The sequence below is a fragment of the Periophthalmus magnuspinnatus genome, chromosome 7 (assembly GCF_009829125.3).
Source record: "Periophthalmus magnuspinnatus isolate fPerMag1 chromosome 7, fPerMag1.2.pri, whole genome shotgun sequence".
In the NCBI taxonomy this organism is placed as follows: Eukaryota; Metazoa; Chordata; class Actinopteri; order Gobiiformes; family Gobiidae; genus Periophthalmus; species Periophthalmus magnuspinnatus.
This window is the reverse complement of record NC_047132.1, coordinates 28,262,840-28,278,730: the sequence shown is the minus strand read 5'-3', so window position 1 is coordinate 28,278,730 and position 15,891 is coordinate 28,262,840. Positions and strand designations below refer to the sequence as shown.

General features: G+C 39.0%; 3 protein-coding genes across 3 annotated transcripts in view; 1 reads left to right on the top strand and 2 right to left on the bottom strand.

Moving 5' to 3' along the window:
- Positions 1–9,381, bottom strand: part of casz1 (castor zinc finger 1) — a 348,939-nt gene extending 339,558 nt beyond the window's left edge. The window contains exon 1 of the mRNA XM_033969410.2: positions 9,371–9,381. The gene's annotated coding sequence lies outside the window, so the exon portion shown is untranslated. The remainder of the gene's footprint in view (positions 1–9,370) is intronic.
- On the top strand, positions 1,361–5,032 carry tardbpa (TAR DNA binding protein a). Its single transcript, XM_033969287.2, has 5 exons — positions 1,361–2,090; positions 2,806–2,969; positions 3,044–3,184; positions 3,267–3,437; positions 3,516–5,032. Exons 1-5 carry the CDS (start codon positions 1,850–1,852, stop codon positions 3,987–3,989), a joined length of 1,191 nt encoding a protein of 396 aa, XP_033825178.1. The 5' UTR covers positions 1,361–1,849; the 3' UTR covers positions 3,990–5,032.
- Positions 6,671–15,448, bottom strand: pgd (phosphogluconate dehydrogenase). Its single transcript, XM_033969378.2, has 13 exons — positions 15,338–15,448; positions 14,893–14,968; positions 14,635–14,814; positions 14,424–14,489; positions 14,232–14,350; positions 14,080–14,149; positions 13,792–13,926; positions 13,528–13,717; positions 10,666–10,796; positions 9,516–9,649; positions 8,712–8,811; positions 8,090–8,212; positions 6,671–7,133 (listed from the first exon to the last, which is right to left on the bottom strand). The coding sequence occupies exons 1-13, from the start codon at positions 15,343–15,345 to the stop codon at positions 7,014–7,016; spliced, it is 1,452 nt and encodes a 483-aa protein (XP_033825269.1). The 5' UTR covers positions 15,346–15,448; the 3' UTR covers positions 6,671–7,013.
- Positions 15,449–15,891: the final 443 nt, after the last annotated feature.

Here is a 15,891-nt window from a genome sequence, read left to right as displayed (position 1 = left end):
CCAGTCCATCCACAACTGAAGAGTGGACACACAGCTCCATGTACTCAGAAAAACACAAAACCTCCCATTCTGGAACAAGAAAACAAGTTTCTTCATGTTAATGCAAAGACAAATCTCCACTTTTTGAGATACAACCAAAACACCCAGCAACTATTTTCTCAGTACCATCTCATTATTTTGAGCCAGTTTCTCTTGTAGTAATTATTTATGAATAATTATATTTGAATTAATATTGTGTTTAATGTGACAAGACAAGCCTTACCTGGTAATATTACTGTTCCGTCAACCAGGTCCCTTTTCTGACGGGCCAGTGCTGATTTTGAGGCAAAACATAGAAACACACTGCAAATATACCACGTTATTAATTAAAATCTAAACTATAACTGTTTTCATTTTTCTGAGCTCTGTACTCACATAATTCTCAAAGTTGTTCTTAGTGTCGCCTTCTTCTTCATGATGATGTCTTCAAAGTAGAATCTTCACTTCAGCACAGTGCGGTCTATTTGTATCTGAGGGTCTGGTGTCACCTGTTCAGGAACAACAGACCCTGTATTCACTTTAGAGTGTGAAACGCAGGTGCCAAGAACTCAGGAAGAGGAAGGGAGGATTTATGGCTCCTCCACATGTGAGATGTCAGCACTCAACATTGGAAATTTGTGAATATCAAGATATAATGGGCCACAGACAGATCCGCAGTTTGCATCAGGGCTCAACTGTCTCCAAAAACTATCCAGTGTCTGCGCTGAAACAACTGAGAGGCACACCTGCACGAAGTCACCTGTGTTATATGCAGGTCTGTGCAGTAGCCTAATAAAATAAAATACAATACAAATAAGCATTGATAGTCTATTTTCATTTGAAAGGTTTGACTACAACCAAAATAAATTAATAAAATTATGAACTACTGGGAGCCTCATATAGTTCAGATTGTTTATTTGACTAAAATCCACTAAATGAGTTGGAATGTTTTGTTCTCTGGTAAAGATTATTATTATTTCTATTTTTTCTCTTCCTTTCTTTTCTTATTTATTTTTTGGTTATTTATTTATTTTAGTTCTCCCACAAAGCTTTTTTTTCATTAATTATTTCTTTTCCTTTCTTTTCTTATTTATTTTTGTTCTCCCACAAAGCTTTTTTTTTTAATATATATTATTTTTCTTATATTTTTTTCTTTTCTTTTCTTTTATTTATTTTTTTATTATTATTTTTGTTCTCCCACAAAGCTTTTTTTCCATTTATTATTTTTTTCCCTTTTACTTTAATTTTCTTTCTTACTTTTTTTTCTTGTTTATTTATTAATTATTTTTGTTGTTCTCCCACCGAGCCCGGCGCGCGCTTCCCAAACCTATGACATCATCCCTAAAGGTGAGCGGCCATTTTGTTAGCTCAACCGCTAGCTTCTGGTTAAAGGATTAGCGGACACGTTTCAAGTGGCCAGTCTGGAGTTAAATCTGTGCAGAGAGAATAAGTATTTCATGTTTTGTTTTGTGCGTAGTCGCTGGGGTTGAATCTGTGCAGTGAAACGAGGCTTTTGTGAGTGATGACACCACGCGGAGGCTTAAATGTACTAGTCATTCATTGCACAATCGGTCTGGAGTTTTAGCTTGTTAGCAAGCTAAACTCTCACGCTGTTTTGGAGCAAGTTTGTTTTATTTTTAAGACTTTTTGAGCGTTGAGCTTTCACAAGTGGTGGAGTTTTGAGTGATTTCAGTGATTTGCCTCTGTGTCTGCGTTTGAAATCTGTTCACCTGATTTAGCTTTGGGATTAGCTTTAGCCGCGTCACTCGTGCTTCAGTGTGGTGTTTACTGATCACTCGGGCTGGTTCCGCTCGGACTCAGCCGCAGAAGCATGTCCGACATGTACATCCGTGTGGCGGAGGACGAGAATGAGGAGCCCATGGAGATCCCGACCGAAGACGACGGGACGGTGCTGCTGTCCTCCGTGGCCGCGCAGTTCCCCGGGGCGTGCGGGCTCAGGTACCGCAACCCCGAGACCCAGTGCATGAGGGGGGTCCGGCTGGTGGAGGGGGTCCTGCACGCGCCTGAGAGTGACTGGGGCAACTTGGTCTACGTGGTCAACTACCCCAAAGGTGAGCTCACGAGAACACACTGTACAGACTGCAGCCAACATCTGAAAAGTTGGACAAATGGTATGTTTTGGTGTGTTTTTGGTAGGTCTTATTACCACTTGTCACTAGACAAGGCATTTTATTTGTATAGCACAATTCATACAGAAGGTAATTCAAAATGACCAGAATAAGATAGACATTAAAATCACAATACAGCAAATCAAACACAAATAATCATCATAAAATTACCATTAAACGAGAAAAGTGCAGAATAAAAACCTTCCAGTCATATACACAGCTAAACAGAACTGTTTTGAGCCTGGATTTACACATTTTCACATCTTCAGGACGTTTGTTCCGGGTTTTACTGCATAACTACTACTGTATACGTATTGTCACTATGTTGGTCTGTCTTCCATTAAAAAAAAAAAAAAAAAGTTGTACAAAAAGAACCTTTCAAGGACTGTCACAGCAGCTGACATGAAGAGACTGAGAAGAGACAAAGATTAATAATAAACAGGTAGAATTTATTAGCATAATGTATTAGCATAATTCACAATGTAACATATATGCTTCACTGGAACACTGCTTCAATTAACCACAGAATAAAATCAAAAATTGACTAAATAAATGCAGAAAGCCAGTCCTCTTTTAGACATCAGCTTTAGTTTGTGAGTGTTTGGGAGTATCAGGGCTCATTTAATCACTGAACTGATCCCAGACTCTTTTTTTGCAGATAATAAAAGGAAGATGGAAGAAATTGATGCTGCGTCGGCTGTGAAAATCAAAAGAGGCTTTCAAAAGACGTCAGATCTCATTGTGCTCGGGTTGCCATGGAAGACGACAGAGCAAGATTTAAAAGACTATTTCAGCACCTTTGGAGAAGTTATCATGGTGCAGGTGAGAGTAGTGTAATTATGGTTTAAAGGGTAACAACCTCTTTTTTTTTGACATGTTTCTTTTTTTACTTTTAGGTCAAGAGAGACACAGCCACTGGAAACTCGAAGGGCTTCGGCTTTGTCCGGTTCACTGATTATGAAATACAAACTAAAGTTATTTCTCAACGACACATGATTGATGGACGATGGTGTGACTGCAAACTCCCCAACTCAAAGGTTTGCTTTTTACACTACGATATAAGTTATTTCCATTTTAAATTATTTTATTCTAAAAAGAAATGAACTCTATCTGTTTTAGACTTCCCCCGACGAGCCCACACGGTGTAGAAAAATTTTTGTGGGCCGCTGCACAGAGGATATGAGCCCTGATGACCTGAGGCAGTACTTCATGCAGTATGGAGAAGTCACTGACGTGTTCATCCCAAAGCCGTTCAGAGCCTTCGCCTTCGTCACTTTTGCAGATGATCAGGTTTGGCCTCTGTCAGGACATGTTTAACTTGTGTCATACATTGGACAGTTATTGTTTAATGTGTTATTTTTGTCCCAGGTCGCACAGGCCTTGTGTGGGGAGGACTTGATCATCAAAGGGGTCAGCGTACACATCTCGAATGCTGAGCCCAAACACAACAATAGTAGGCAAATGATGGATCGCGGGCGCTTTGGGGGGACAGGTGGATTCAATAAGGGCTTTGGCAATAACCGCGGTGGGATGGGAGGTGGGAGTGGAGGGGTCAATTTTGGGGCTTTGGGTCTCCCCCCTGCGATGGTGGCTGCTGCTCAGGCCGCCCTGCAGAGTAGCTGGGGCATGATGGGTATGTTGGCCAGTCAACAGGGCCTGACCACCACAGCTGGCACTGCCCCCACCACACGAGACCAGACCTACAGCTCCCCTAGCACCAGCTACAGCAGCCCCAACTCAGCCTCCCTGGGCTGGACTGGGAGCAACACCACACCCTCCGGAGGTAGCTTCAACTCGGGCTTCAACTCAATGGAGTCAAAATCATCTAACTGGGGAATATAGAGAGCACCTGTTGCCCTTTTTATTTTTGTAGACTAATCTGGTAAGTATGCCACGGCTGGGGGCACCTTTCTTAAGTTCATATAATTTAAAAATACACTGCCTTTTATTTTGTTACAGAGATGAAAGAGATGATTTATTTATAAGTCATGCATTGAATGAGTGAAAAGTTGTAGTGGGATCTGCCACACTAGATTTTGTTTTTGAAAAATTGTTGAAGCGATGACTGTGCATGCAAAGTATATATTTCTAAACATGCACGAGTATCTATGCCCCCTCCAGCCTGTATAATGTGGGCCTAATTTGTTGTAATCATATATCTGTATGCAGTTGATTGGATCATTTTGTTTTGTTTTATGTTTTACATCTCCTGGAAACACCTGCAGCTCACCATCTCTTCCCAGTTCCCTGGGAGGAAGCCCAGTCCGACCACAGTATCTTTCCCCTCCGTCCCAAACGCTTTGTCGTGAAAGAGTGCCTCCACGTACACTGTGTTAGACGGTGGGTGTTGTTTTTTTTCCTCTCCCCTTTTTAAGGAGTAGAACCCTGTCACTTTGGAGATCGTTGAGTGAGTAGGTGTTGGACAGAGTGCGAGTGCGAGCGAAGGCCAAATGAAAAGAGCACGTGTGGAAAGACTGTCTGTTTTTTAAGCGACAAATGGCTGCCTGCGAGAGACCGGACCTGTGCTTTGTGAGTGTGAGAGGAACAAGCCAGTACGAATGTGTGGCCCCATCACCAGGACAACAGCTTTTCACATCGTTTGAAATTCTTAACAACAGTGAAATGTCAAGTGCTTTGAGTTTTTGTATAGTTTGCTAGCATTCTTTTGCTGTCTGATTTGTGAGTGCTGTGCCTGATTGTATTCTCCCTGTGACCATCCTTTTGTGAACATGAAGTCTGTGTGGAGACAGCACTGGGAGCGTGGTGAGCGCTGATGTGGCGAGTGGCTGAAAAGTTACCATTGAAAGTTTGTGTTTGAAGCACGTTATGAATGCTTTTCTATGTTTGTGAAACAAAGGGAAAATTAAAATTGATTTTGACGGGTATCACAGTTTCTTGACTATTTTATCATAATTAAAGATATGTGGATTAAAAGCTTTGAGATGCAATTGGCGTAACTAACAATGTAGGAGCTACTCATTTACCTGCAGTTTTGTAGTTAAACCACTAACAAAATCTAAGAACAAATTGGTAAATGTTTAAAACCTAACACTTTTGCATTGTAAGGATTTGCATTATTATCTTGAAGACCACTTTGGCTCGAGGATAGATCAATATTCAGTATCTCTCTTGTGAAAAAAATGTTATTATTCAGTACGCAATGCTTCCTTTACCATTAAACTATCCATTACATTGTTCTAGTCAGCGTCTTCAAAGCACAGAAAGATAAACTAGCTTCACATTATCACCACGGCCTTTTGTCATGTGAGGCTGCTAATGTAAACCGGCAGCTTTGTGTTTGAATGGCTCATTGTGAAATATGGCACTACTCTCAGAATCAAAGCTTTTATAGTGAGATGTTTGAAGTGTCCCAGGGCGGTAACACACTGAGGACCTGTGTAAACACTAAACAGTTAACCCCTTCACAGGTACAGGGGGCTTTGTCGACTGTTGGCAGGTGCAGATGTAGCACGCACCTGTCAGCCATTGTTCACATTAGAACATTACAAAAGAAGTAACACACCACAAGTATTAGGCTGTTTTTGTTATTTAGCCTGTGTGTTTTTAACCAAATAACTGATATAAGTATTAATCAGACTGCATATTTTGTGAAGTTGCACGTTGGATGTTAGTGCCACCTACTGGTCAACATCTCATCACAAATAAGTGAATTAATTAAAAATGACTTGAAGCAATCGAACAGCTGTTTTGTTTTATACATTTGTAGTGAAGGTTTTATATTTGTCAAAAAGGATCTATTGAATAGACTTTTTTATATGTGACTAAATAAAATGTGTTTTATTCAAACTTGTGCTTAATCTGCCCTCGTCATTACCTAAACCAAAGACTTCATGACCTAAATGTGGAAGAGCTTAAGGAGTGAATGAATAATGCCTTGTAAAGCACTGAGTGTTTGCAAGGTGCTATATAAATCCAATGCATTATTATTAAAAAGGTTTATATCGTTGAAGTTTAATGGTGAAGACGTACTCCGTTCTGTTAAGTAAAAGGACAGATACAAGAGCAAAAAATACTCAAGTAAAACCATCACATGAAAAAAATCTACCGAAGTAAAAGTATTAAACCATCCCTTTGAAAATGTGCTTAAAAAAAGTACTTCATGCAGATTTTGAGGTCTTGTAAGGCTTAAAATGAACTGATTTTGTTGAATATTTGTGCTGAATTTAAGTTTTTTCCTAGTTTTTATTTGTATATATTTGCTCAGACTATGAACGTGTTAAAAATAAACCATTTTCCGACTTTTCATCAGCTCTCAAACGGTAATAAAAAATGTTGTGGATATAAACTACAGATACCCGCTTTCAAATGTAGTGAAAAGTAAAAAAGTAGCAAATTTTAGGTATCTGAACTTTACTACTTCATATTACATTATTTGCTCTATTTTAAACCTATGTCAACATGAACTAGACAACTTCTTAGACAACTGGAGGCTTTTTTAGCGCTACACACCTCAATCCTGTTTACCACACCTCACGAGTAAGGACCATACAAGCTAATTATAAAGGGATTGAAATCTTTATTTAGCCTAATACAGTACAGTGCAACGAGCTGCTTTAATCCAGTGCTAACACCTTGAACCTTGGGCCAAATATGACTGGCCAACATTAGCCCCTATATTTAGCAATCAGCACAAAAAGAGACTCTCTACTGCCCCCTATCCAGGCGTGTAATCAGCTGAACAACACTGAAGGGACAAGTACTAGGACTCATAAATAAGACTACAGTTACACAAAATTGAAGTGGATAAAACGTTGTATTAAGATGTTGATTACAGACTTAAATACTTTTGCATTTTGTCGGAATGTAAAATCGTTCTTCGCGTAAAATTTGATGCGGGTTGTGTCCTTAGGCGTTGTAGGACGAGGAGGAGACGTTTCCGCCGTGGCCTGTCCAGTTTGTGTGGATAAACTGTCCCGGGTTTGATAGCAGCTCATATGTGTGAGCGCCAAAGTAATCTCTCTGGGCCTAGAAGACAAAGTATTAACAATTAAATAAAGAAACACCACAATTATGTTCGCAGGAGGTTCATACTGAAAAAAACAATGTCTCAAGGATATAAAAATAGAACTAGTGTTATAGTTATAGTCCATGTATTGTTCTAATCAGATGAACTTCCTCTCAGTCAGGGCGATGTGCGCTGTGAGCTACAACATTAATCGCATCAGAGTCTAAATTGCAAATTGAATGATCCCAAGGCTGCTACTGACTAAATATCCTGTCTCCATTTAGACCTTTAACCAGCTAACCCAACCAGACATGTTCTGAAATCACAGACTGTATAGAAGAAGAGGACTAAGCGAGTGAGAAGTCATTTATAACGTTCAGCTCCAGCCAAGTGAAGCTCATCGAGGCTCGCGGTTACAGGGGAGAAGCTGGAGCCGGGTGCCATATCTGAATTTCCGATTGCGAGTGTCAAAGCAACTAAAGAGCCGAAATGTAATGCTCCTTCCCCACTGTTTGGCAGCGACTGTCAATCAAATCTGTTGCTAATGTTGGCCTCAGGAAAAGAGGTCTGTTTTTAACGTTCATAGCTTGATTTACGAACAAAATAGGCAAGTAAAATGTTCGTATTAATCTGCCCTAAATGATCCTGGTGTTTTTAAGAGCAAAATGATGAGTCTGACAGCAGCAGTTATGGATAGAGGAGCCAAAGTTGAGGGAATTGCGGGCATGTTCACTTCCTAATTTCAACACCGTGGCTAGCAGGTTAGCCATGTCCATTTATATGTACAGTCTATGTCTGAAATGTGACATGTATATTTCCATCTTCTCTCAAATGCTAATGCTCTTTGATTTGTAAAAGAAAAAAAGCACTGATCTAATCTTGAAGAAAATGCTTATCTAATTGCTGTATCAGTAAAAAAAAAAAAAACCCAAACATCTCAAAAATCCTCGGTCCCTCTGGTGGAGTGGAGCTGTACCTGGAGGAGATTGGCTGGCAGCATGTCGTGTCTGTAGCCGTCGTAAAAGGACAGGGCTGTGGTGAAGCAGGGCATTGGGATCCCGTGCTGGACGCCTGTGCTCACCGTTCGACGCCAAGACTCCTAAACACACACAAAATACTGTGTTCACTCAAGTATTTAGGATTTTTGTGTTTTTCTTTTTCATCTTCTATGGGACAAATTTGGACCTTGTCTGAATATTTTTACAATGATCTTGATCTTTATTGGAAGTAGTGAAAGACCATCTGATAAAACATTAATAAATTGTTTTAAGCTGATACAGTACAATTATCCATATAAATACAGTAATATATGAATTAGCAATACAATTAATTAATGTACTTGTGAAGACTGTTTCTTTTTCCAAATTTTAATACTGTGACAAGTTCAATTACAATAATATATCTGTAATGCAACTTCTTTATGCTTAAAATCTTAATAAAATGTTAAATAATAGGTATTTTAACTCTGAGTTGTGACAGCCCATTGTTGACATTGCCCAACTTCTAGTGATGTAGTTGCCAAACGATTCCTGGTTTTGTCATTGCGGCTGTTGCGTTTGTGTAGCCACTATGTGAAGCCACTTCCTTGTTCCTTTTACCTGACAGTCCTGAACGGCGTTACTGAAGAAAGAGTCCAGCAGCAGATTCTGCAGGTCTGAATCTCTGTCGAACGCCTCTTTGATTTTACCCAAAAACACACTGCGGACAGACCAGAAGCAATTTACCACAAAACAGCAATATTATGCTTTTAAAATGAACAAATTCAACTGTAACGCTCCTACTGCATCTGTGTGCTAAATGTGTTGTGATAAAATACAAAATAACATTGAAGAAAAAGTGAAGGACAGTAAGATAGAAGTGATAAGAATGTTGTGATGCCAAGTTATTTTGTATTTATACATTTATGTGTAGAGTCTGGACACCTGAGAGGGCGACAGGTGAGGTGGAGGAAAGGCACTTAGATAAAAAGGTTTTAAGAAGACTGAACCAAGAAGTGAACCAACAGTGAGACAGTGCGCGGGAGTATTTTAAGTATTTATAAAGTATTACCCACCCATTTCCCCCATTGGTCAGGCCTCTGTCTGTCAGGATTTAACCAATCACAGTAAAGTGATTGGTGTGATTACCTCTTTAAGTCAAAATGAAGATACAAAATGCACATGATAAAAACTGTGACTCTAAGAAAATAGTAATTCTTTTGGTATTTCGCCCACTCATACAAAGGAATGCAGAAACACAGAAGTTACAGTATATTGTCCAAGCCTTCCCAGAATTACCAAACAGAGTTACTTCCCTAAGTGCGCTCTTACAATAAAACTAACTTGACACAACACAGGTTAGTGTTTCATCATAAGTGTCGACATGACTAAAGCTGAAGTGACACAAACTGATGTGAACCGAACCTGCGGATGATGCAGCCTCCTCTCCACATGAGGGCGATAGCTCCGTAGTTCAGCGACCAGCCGAACTCTTTGGCGGCCTGTCTGAGCAGCATGAAGCCCTGTGCGTACGAGATGATTTTGGAGGCGTAGAGGGCCTAAAAACAATAAAATGGTGATAGGAAATGGTTATATTAAACGTATAACAATAACGAAATAAATGCCAACAAACACAGAAAGGTGAGAAATTGCTGCCAAATAATAGTTTATAACGGCAACGTGTACGATTGACAGGAAATATACAATGGCACAGAAATCCTACAGCAAATATCATTATCAATTGGCTCAAAATTTACATCACGATTACTTCTATTGAGTCAAAATGTATAGAGCTAATATTTATCAGTAACGTTTTGTGACAACTTTAGAGTAGACAGGTGGAGCACATATCAGTCTGAACAAAAGTTAAGTAATTGTATTTTTTGCTTAACATTTTGGTAATTTAATCATTATAAATTTGATTAATTGAACACAAATTACACGTAACTGCCGGGCTCTATTGTGCACAAATCCTATTAGGGATTTGTGACCGACAGCACCCGGCAACCTCACTCTTCTCATCACTACTTCCTGTCCAATTTGTTTTCGATGGGGCCTTTGTCGAGTCACGCTAAAATGGATAAATAATTAAAGATAAGACAGGACAGGGAGCTGAAGGTGAATGCCACTGACAACATGTTAAAAACTACGCAAATAAAGTAAAAATAAAGGGACATGTTTGTGTCTCAATGCTAACACTAATGCTAATTTTGAGGCATAATCAGTATTAAAACAACTTAAGTCAATTTGTGGTGTTGTTTCTACATATAAAAATTAGTGGGTGGACTTTATTTTAATTAATTTGAATTTTAATAGGTTGTTTATTTTATGTTTTACGACTTAACTAAGTGACTGTTAGTTTTGAGACACAGTGATCTAGGTAGCAATTGTGAAGTACGCCTTAGCAAGAGGATTTGGTCAATCAACAACCAGAAAGCATCAGCAGACTGCTAAAATTATAAAACAACAGTGACCAATACGAGTTTACACAACTGTGCATCTGTTTCTATACCTTATGCTTATGAAATTGTATTAAAATGAGCATATTTAGGCACGATGTTAAGTTACTATTTACCTTTCTAATGTCCTCGAGGAAAGTAGCCTTGTTTCCGCTGAACTTGACCCCCTGCGGCCCGGAGAGACTGCGGCTGGCCTCCACTCGCTCATCCTTCAGAGAGGACAGACATCTGGCAAAGACAGCCTCCCCTGGGACGCACACAGACACAGACGGAGACACAGGGAGCTCGAAGTTAACCTGGTTAGATCTGTGCAGACGTCATTGTGAAAATTATTTACAAAATCGACCAGCCTTTCTAACAGGATGGATTCTCAGACTTGAACTGTAACGTTATGGTATCTGAGAGCATAGAAAGACTTATTTTTTTCAATTCTTATGACCAGTGCTGCAGTTAAAAATAAAGATTCAATGCATAGGGCAAATTTCACACAAGTCTAGGAATGTTAAAATAGATTCATTTGCTATTTTACATTTATAACATGTAATCTTTAAGCACAAGTCATGTTACAAATAATGAAATCGCAAGACCACCCACAAATAAAAGTTGCAAGTTTAAATGTGCAAAAATCACTGGTTAATATGAGAGAATATTAAATACTGTCAACTACCAAAGCAAGAGAAGAATCACACATTTCAGAACATGTTTTTTTCCATACTACAAAATAAGTAGATTTCATTATGTGACCCCATGAAGATGAGCCATTTTGTGTTTGCAGTGGATCTTAAATTACTTAAAAAAAAGGTTCCATATTATGCCAAATTGACTTGTGAGCTTTAAGTCATGTTATAATGTTGTTACCTCCTCAAAAACAGACCTGGAGTTGTGTTTCATTCACACATGTTTGAGTAAAACTGTCTATATCTCCAAAGCTCAAAATGCTCTGTTCCAACTTGTGACATCATGTAGTGGTAGTTTTTAAGTTAACAGCTACCTTTTACCTTTAGTTCATTAAAGACTTGAATCATTTGGATAATTCCAGCTTGAAATGATTCTAGTGAATGCGTATGTAGTTTAAAAACACAGTGGAGAGCTTTCTATATTACCACGTGACATCACAAGGTGGAACAGAGTGTTTTCTGTTTGAAAGAATTTAAAAGAGAGGAGCCTAAATCTGCAGGGTTTGTGTGTTAAACATGTGCGAATGAAATAAAACACAACTCCAGGAATGTTTTTGATGAGGAAACAACATTATAACATAGACCAGAAAACAGCATTTGTCATTTGTAATTCAGATCTGATTGTGATAAACTTTACAGCCCTACTAACACATTTAGCACAAGAAGTGGGTGGTTTCCTGTAAAAGGGTTAGACTATTTTGTTCATTACTTAACGGATCAAACAAATCCTTCAGTTGCAAATGGGAAGGGCAAACAAAAGCTACACAATGACTCAGCGATTTTTGATATACTTAAAAACACTTATCTTACCATTGCATAACTTCATAATTTAACATTTAATTCATGTAAAACTGATGAGTAGGCATGACTTGCTAAATGTGTGCAGCCAAAGGAACACGTGTCCATTGAACGGCATTGGTATGTCCCATCGGCTTTAATCAGATGTGCTTCACTACAGAGACGGGCTCAGCTCTCACAATGAGCCCTTTTGTACTGCAGCGATGTGGCAGACAGCAGAGGATCTCCAGCTCAGACAGGGATGCCGATAATGCAAAGGCTACACCATCTAGATTTTGATTTATATGATTTATTATGCAGCAGATTTATGATTTTCTGGTTTTCTGACTCAACTCTTTGAGAATATGGGTAGTGGATAATACGGTTGATAGGACACTTATATTAGTTAGCAACGCAAATAGTTCCATATAATTGCTTTAGTAATGATATGATATGCAAAGAGAACTGAGGAACATGCTTCGAGGAATAATGATAAAAAAAGGCAATGACTCTTTTAATATTTTATAATCAAACTCTCAAAAAGATAGTGTATGTTTAACACTAACAAACCAGTCAAAAGTTTGGACACATCCTCTCATTTAATGTCTTTTTTTCTTTTCTTAAGTTTTACTACTTTCTAGATTTTATGTGCAAATAAAGGCATCAAATATATGAAGCAAAATATATGGAATTATGTAGTAAAGAAAAAAAGGTAAATAACTCTCTAAACACTGAATACTTTGACAAAACAAAGGGCTGCTACTTTGAGGATTTGAGGATTTCAATATAAAGTATATGAACAATTTTTAGGAGAGTTATTTAACCTTTTTCTTTACTACATAATTCCATATATCTTACTTTCAATATTTGATGTCTTCTGTTTGTATCTAAAATGTAGAAAGTAGTAAAAATAAAGAAAAAGCACTTGAGTGGTAGTGTATATAAATATAGCTTTTACTAATGGGTTAAATTTAAAAACGATCAAAAGGAAAACATAAAGGAGACTCTCATAATAAGGGGGCAGATAGTATCGTCCCAAAACTGTATTGCTGTTGCCTGCTGCATTACCTAAAGTTCCACTGACAAACACTTGTCCATGAACAGTCAGAGAGCAGTGCTTGAGAGCCTCACAAATCCCCCTTATGTCACCTCTGATGAACAGGCCTCCACTAAAGCCCTCAATCTTCTTATGGACAGTCACAACAACTACAAGCAACTCCCGCCTCCTGCTCCGCTCTGACATTGTGGTGAAATCCTAAGCCAGCGATGAAGTAACGTTACACTATGTCACAGTGACAAATGAAGATTTCAGAAAGCAGCCAACAATAGAAAACAGATACTTCCTGGTTTATAGCTTTAGAATGTGATGACGTTACACACCCAGGCGGGAGCAGGACGTAATATTTATGTTTGGATAATATGAACCAGAATGCAATGTCACTAGACCTATATCACCATGAATCTGCATATCTACAACAGACATCATATCTCCCTGTGTCATCTGAAACCTGAATTTCCTCTTACCTATGAGAGTAACAGGTGTGCCATACTCCAAAGCTGAAATAGCTGTCCATTTCCCGGTGCCCTTTTGTCCTGCACTGTCTCGGATCTTAGGCAGTAGGTGTTTCCCATCTGAGTCTCTGTATTTGAGGATGTTGGCTGTGATCTCAATGAGGAAGGAGTCTAGCTCGGTTTTGTTCCAGCTGTCGAAAGCCTAACAAGAGAGAAGTAGTGCTTTGCTTAATGTTTTTCTTAATATAGACAATGACACAAGGGTACGAGCCTCACCTGTGCCATCTCATCGTGGTCCATGCCCAGTACATCCTTCATCAGATGGTAGGCCTCACAGATTAGCTGCATGTCTCCATATTCAATACCATTGTGCACCATTTTCACAAAATGCCCTGCGCCTTCATCCCCAACCTAAAAAAACAGACAAAAAAATAAATATAAAAAAAATATACATATATCAATAGTTTTATATGTTAAAGCTCTTGTATAGAATTAGACAAACGTCAGCTTCGCAGCTAGAACTATGTGAAGGTGGCAAAGAAAACATAATAAGTCTCCACTTACCCAGTCACAACATGGTTCTCCTGTGCCGACCTTTGCTGCAATACTTTGAAAAATATCTTTTATGTGTGGCCTAAAAGAAAGGTTCCAATGATTATGCTTTGTTCAGTTGTATGTGTGGATTTTGCCCTTTATAAAGTAGTTGACTGGTTTACCAGGCCTCTTTGTGTCCACCAGGCATCAGAGATGGACCAAATCGTGCTCCCTCCTCTCCACCGCTGACCCCACTGCCGACAAACAGCAGGTTTTTCTCCTTTAGACTTTTACACCGGCGCTGGAGGGGAAAACGTTTCATTTGCATCTTTAAGTATGAAGTATTGAGAAATATCAGCGTCCTGGTGACTTACAGTTGTGTCTCTGTATTCAGAGTTGCCACCATCGATGATGATATCTCCAGGTTCAAGGAGAGGAACCTTATATAAAACAAAGTAAAACATATTATTTTAATATTTATAGTTTCTTTACATAAGTTAATGTCACAGAATATTACAGATTATTGTTATACAAATTTGACAATAACTTCTCACTATTCAAAGCTCACTGTTGACCATAACTCACCAGTTTGTCTATGAAGTCATCCACAGCCTGCCCAGCCTTCACCAGCAGGATGATCCTCCTGGGCTTCTTCAGCTTTGACACCATGTCCTCGAGTGACTCTGCCCCGATCACCTTAGAGCCTTTGGCTTCATTCTGTAGGAAGTCGTGCACCTTGGACACGGTGCGGTTGTAGGCACACACCTGTTGAACGAGTTTGGGCATTATTTACATTTTTTAAAGTGATAAGCATTTAAAATAAGGACAGGTATAGGCTCTTACCACAAAACCATGGTCGTTCATGTTCATGATGAGGTTTTGGCCCATAACAGCCAAACCAATCAGGGCAATGTCTGCTCTGTGAAGAAACAGTCATCATAAGACGCTAAAGTAAATTATATATTAGATCAGTAATGGACATTACATTTATTACTTCCTCTATTCTCAATAAAATTAATTAAAAAAGTGACTTTACATTATTACCAACCAAATAAACACAAGGCTTCACAGGGGACACAAAGGACAGAGTCATTAAATATCCAATAAGAACTTGTTTGGTTGCTTTAGAGACTGGCAAGTCTTCAATGAAACTCCACGGCTAGGCTAACAAGCTAACAACTTTAAAGAGCACAAACAGAGTCATACCACGGACAGAGAACATACTGAAAATGGCATACTACAGTTTTGTCTCTATTCTAGCGTCTGTATCGTGCGTAAAAAGACGTACTGTGCCATGGTGCTCGGAGGAGAGGATCCCTGAAGTCTGCAGATGACAGCGATGAGTTCAACTGATCAGTGATCACTCTCAGCGGAGGATTTCACTTCCTTGAACTGAGGCGAACGTGACTCCACCGACGAAGAGAGATCAGCCAATCAGAGGCCAGCTCGTGAAGTGAAGCGACACTGATTCTGTGCTCTGATTGGTCCAAAACACTGAGCAGAGGTGTACCGTTTTCTATTGGTTATTCCAACTGTCAATCTTATTTCACAACACACGCCCTCAAAGAAAATGCGTACTGTAATTTATTTTATTTAATTCAGTTGTTTTTTTTTTTGGTATATTTTAATAATTAAAATTAATATTGAACTAAATAAACAAATTATCCTCCAAATTTTCCTGCCCTTTGCATTTAAATGGACACGAATGCACTTTAAAGCTGCACTAATGTAGTCTTTATGATGGAGGGTCTGCCACCTGCTTGTTTCCATGGAGATGCTATTGCTTTGTCAAGCATGCTCCATAGTATGGCATTAAACTTCCCAGCTGACACCACCAAGCTA

What these genes read in the sequence shown, in the direction of transcription:
- tardbpa (XM_033969287.2), top strand. Translation starts at nt 1,850, where the DNA reads ATGTCCGACATGTACATCCGTGTGGCGGAGGACGAGAATGAGGAGCCC. An exon ending in GAGAAGTTATCATGGTGCAG is followed by an intron (nt 2,970 to 3,043) that starts GTGAGAGTAGTG and finishes TTTTACTTTTAG; the next exon opens with GTCAAGAGAGACACAGCCAC. An exon ending in GCAAACTCCCCAACTCAAAG is followed by an intron (nt 3,185 to 3,266) that starts GTTTGCTTTTTA and finishes TATCTGTTTTAG; the next exon opens with ACTTCCCCCGACGAGCCCAC.
- pgd (XM_033969378.2), bottom strand. An exon ending in TGAACGACCATGGTTTTGTG is followed by an intron (nt 14,815 to 14,892) that starts GTAAGAGCCTAT and finishes CTCGTTCAACAG; the next exon opens with GTGTGTGCCTACAACCGCAC. An exon ending in ATGACTTCATAGACAAACTG is followed by an intron (nt 14,490 to 14,634) that starts GTGAGTTATGGT and finishes GTTTTATATAAG; the next exon opens with GTTCCTCTCCTTGAACCTGG.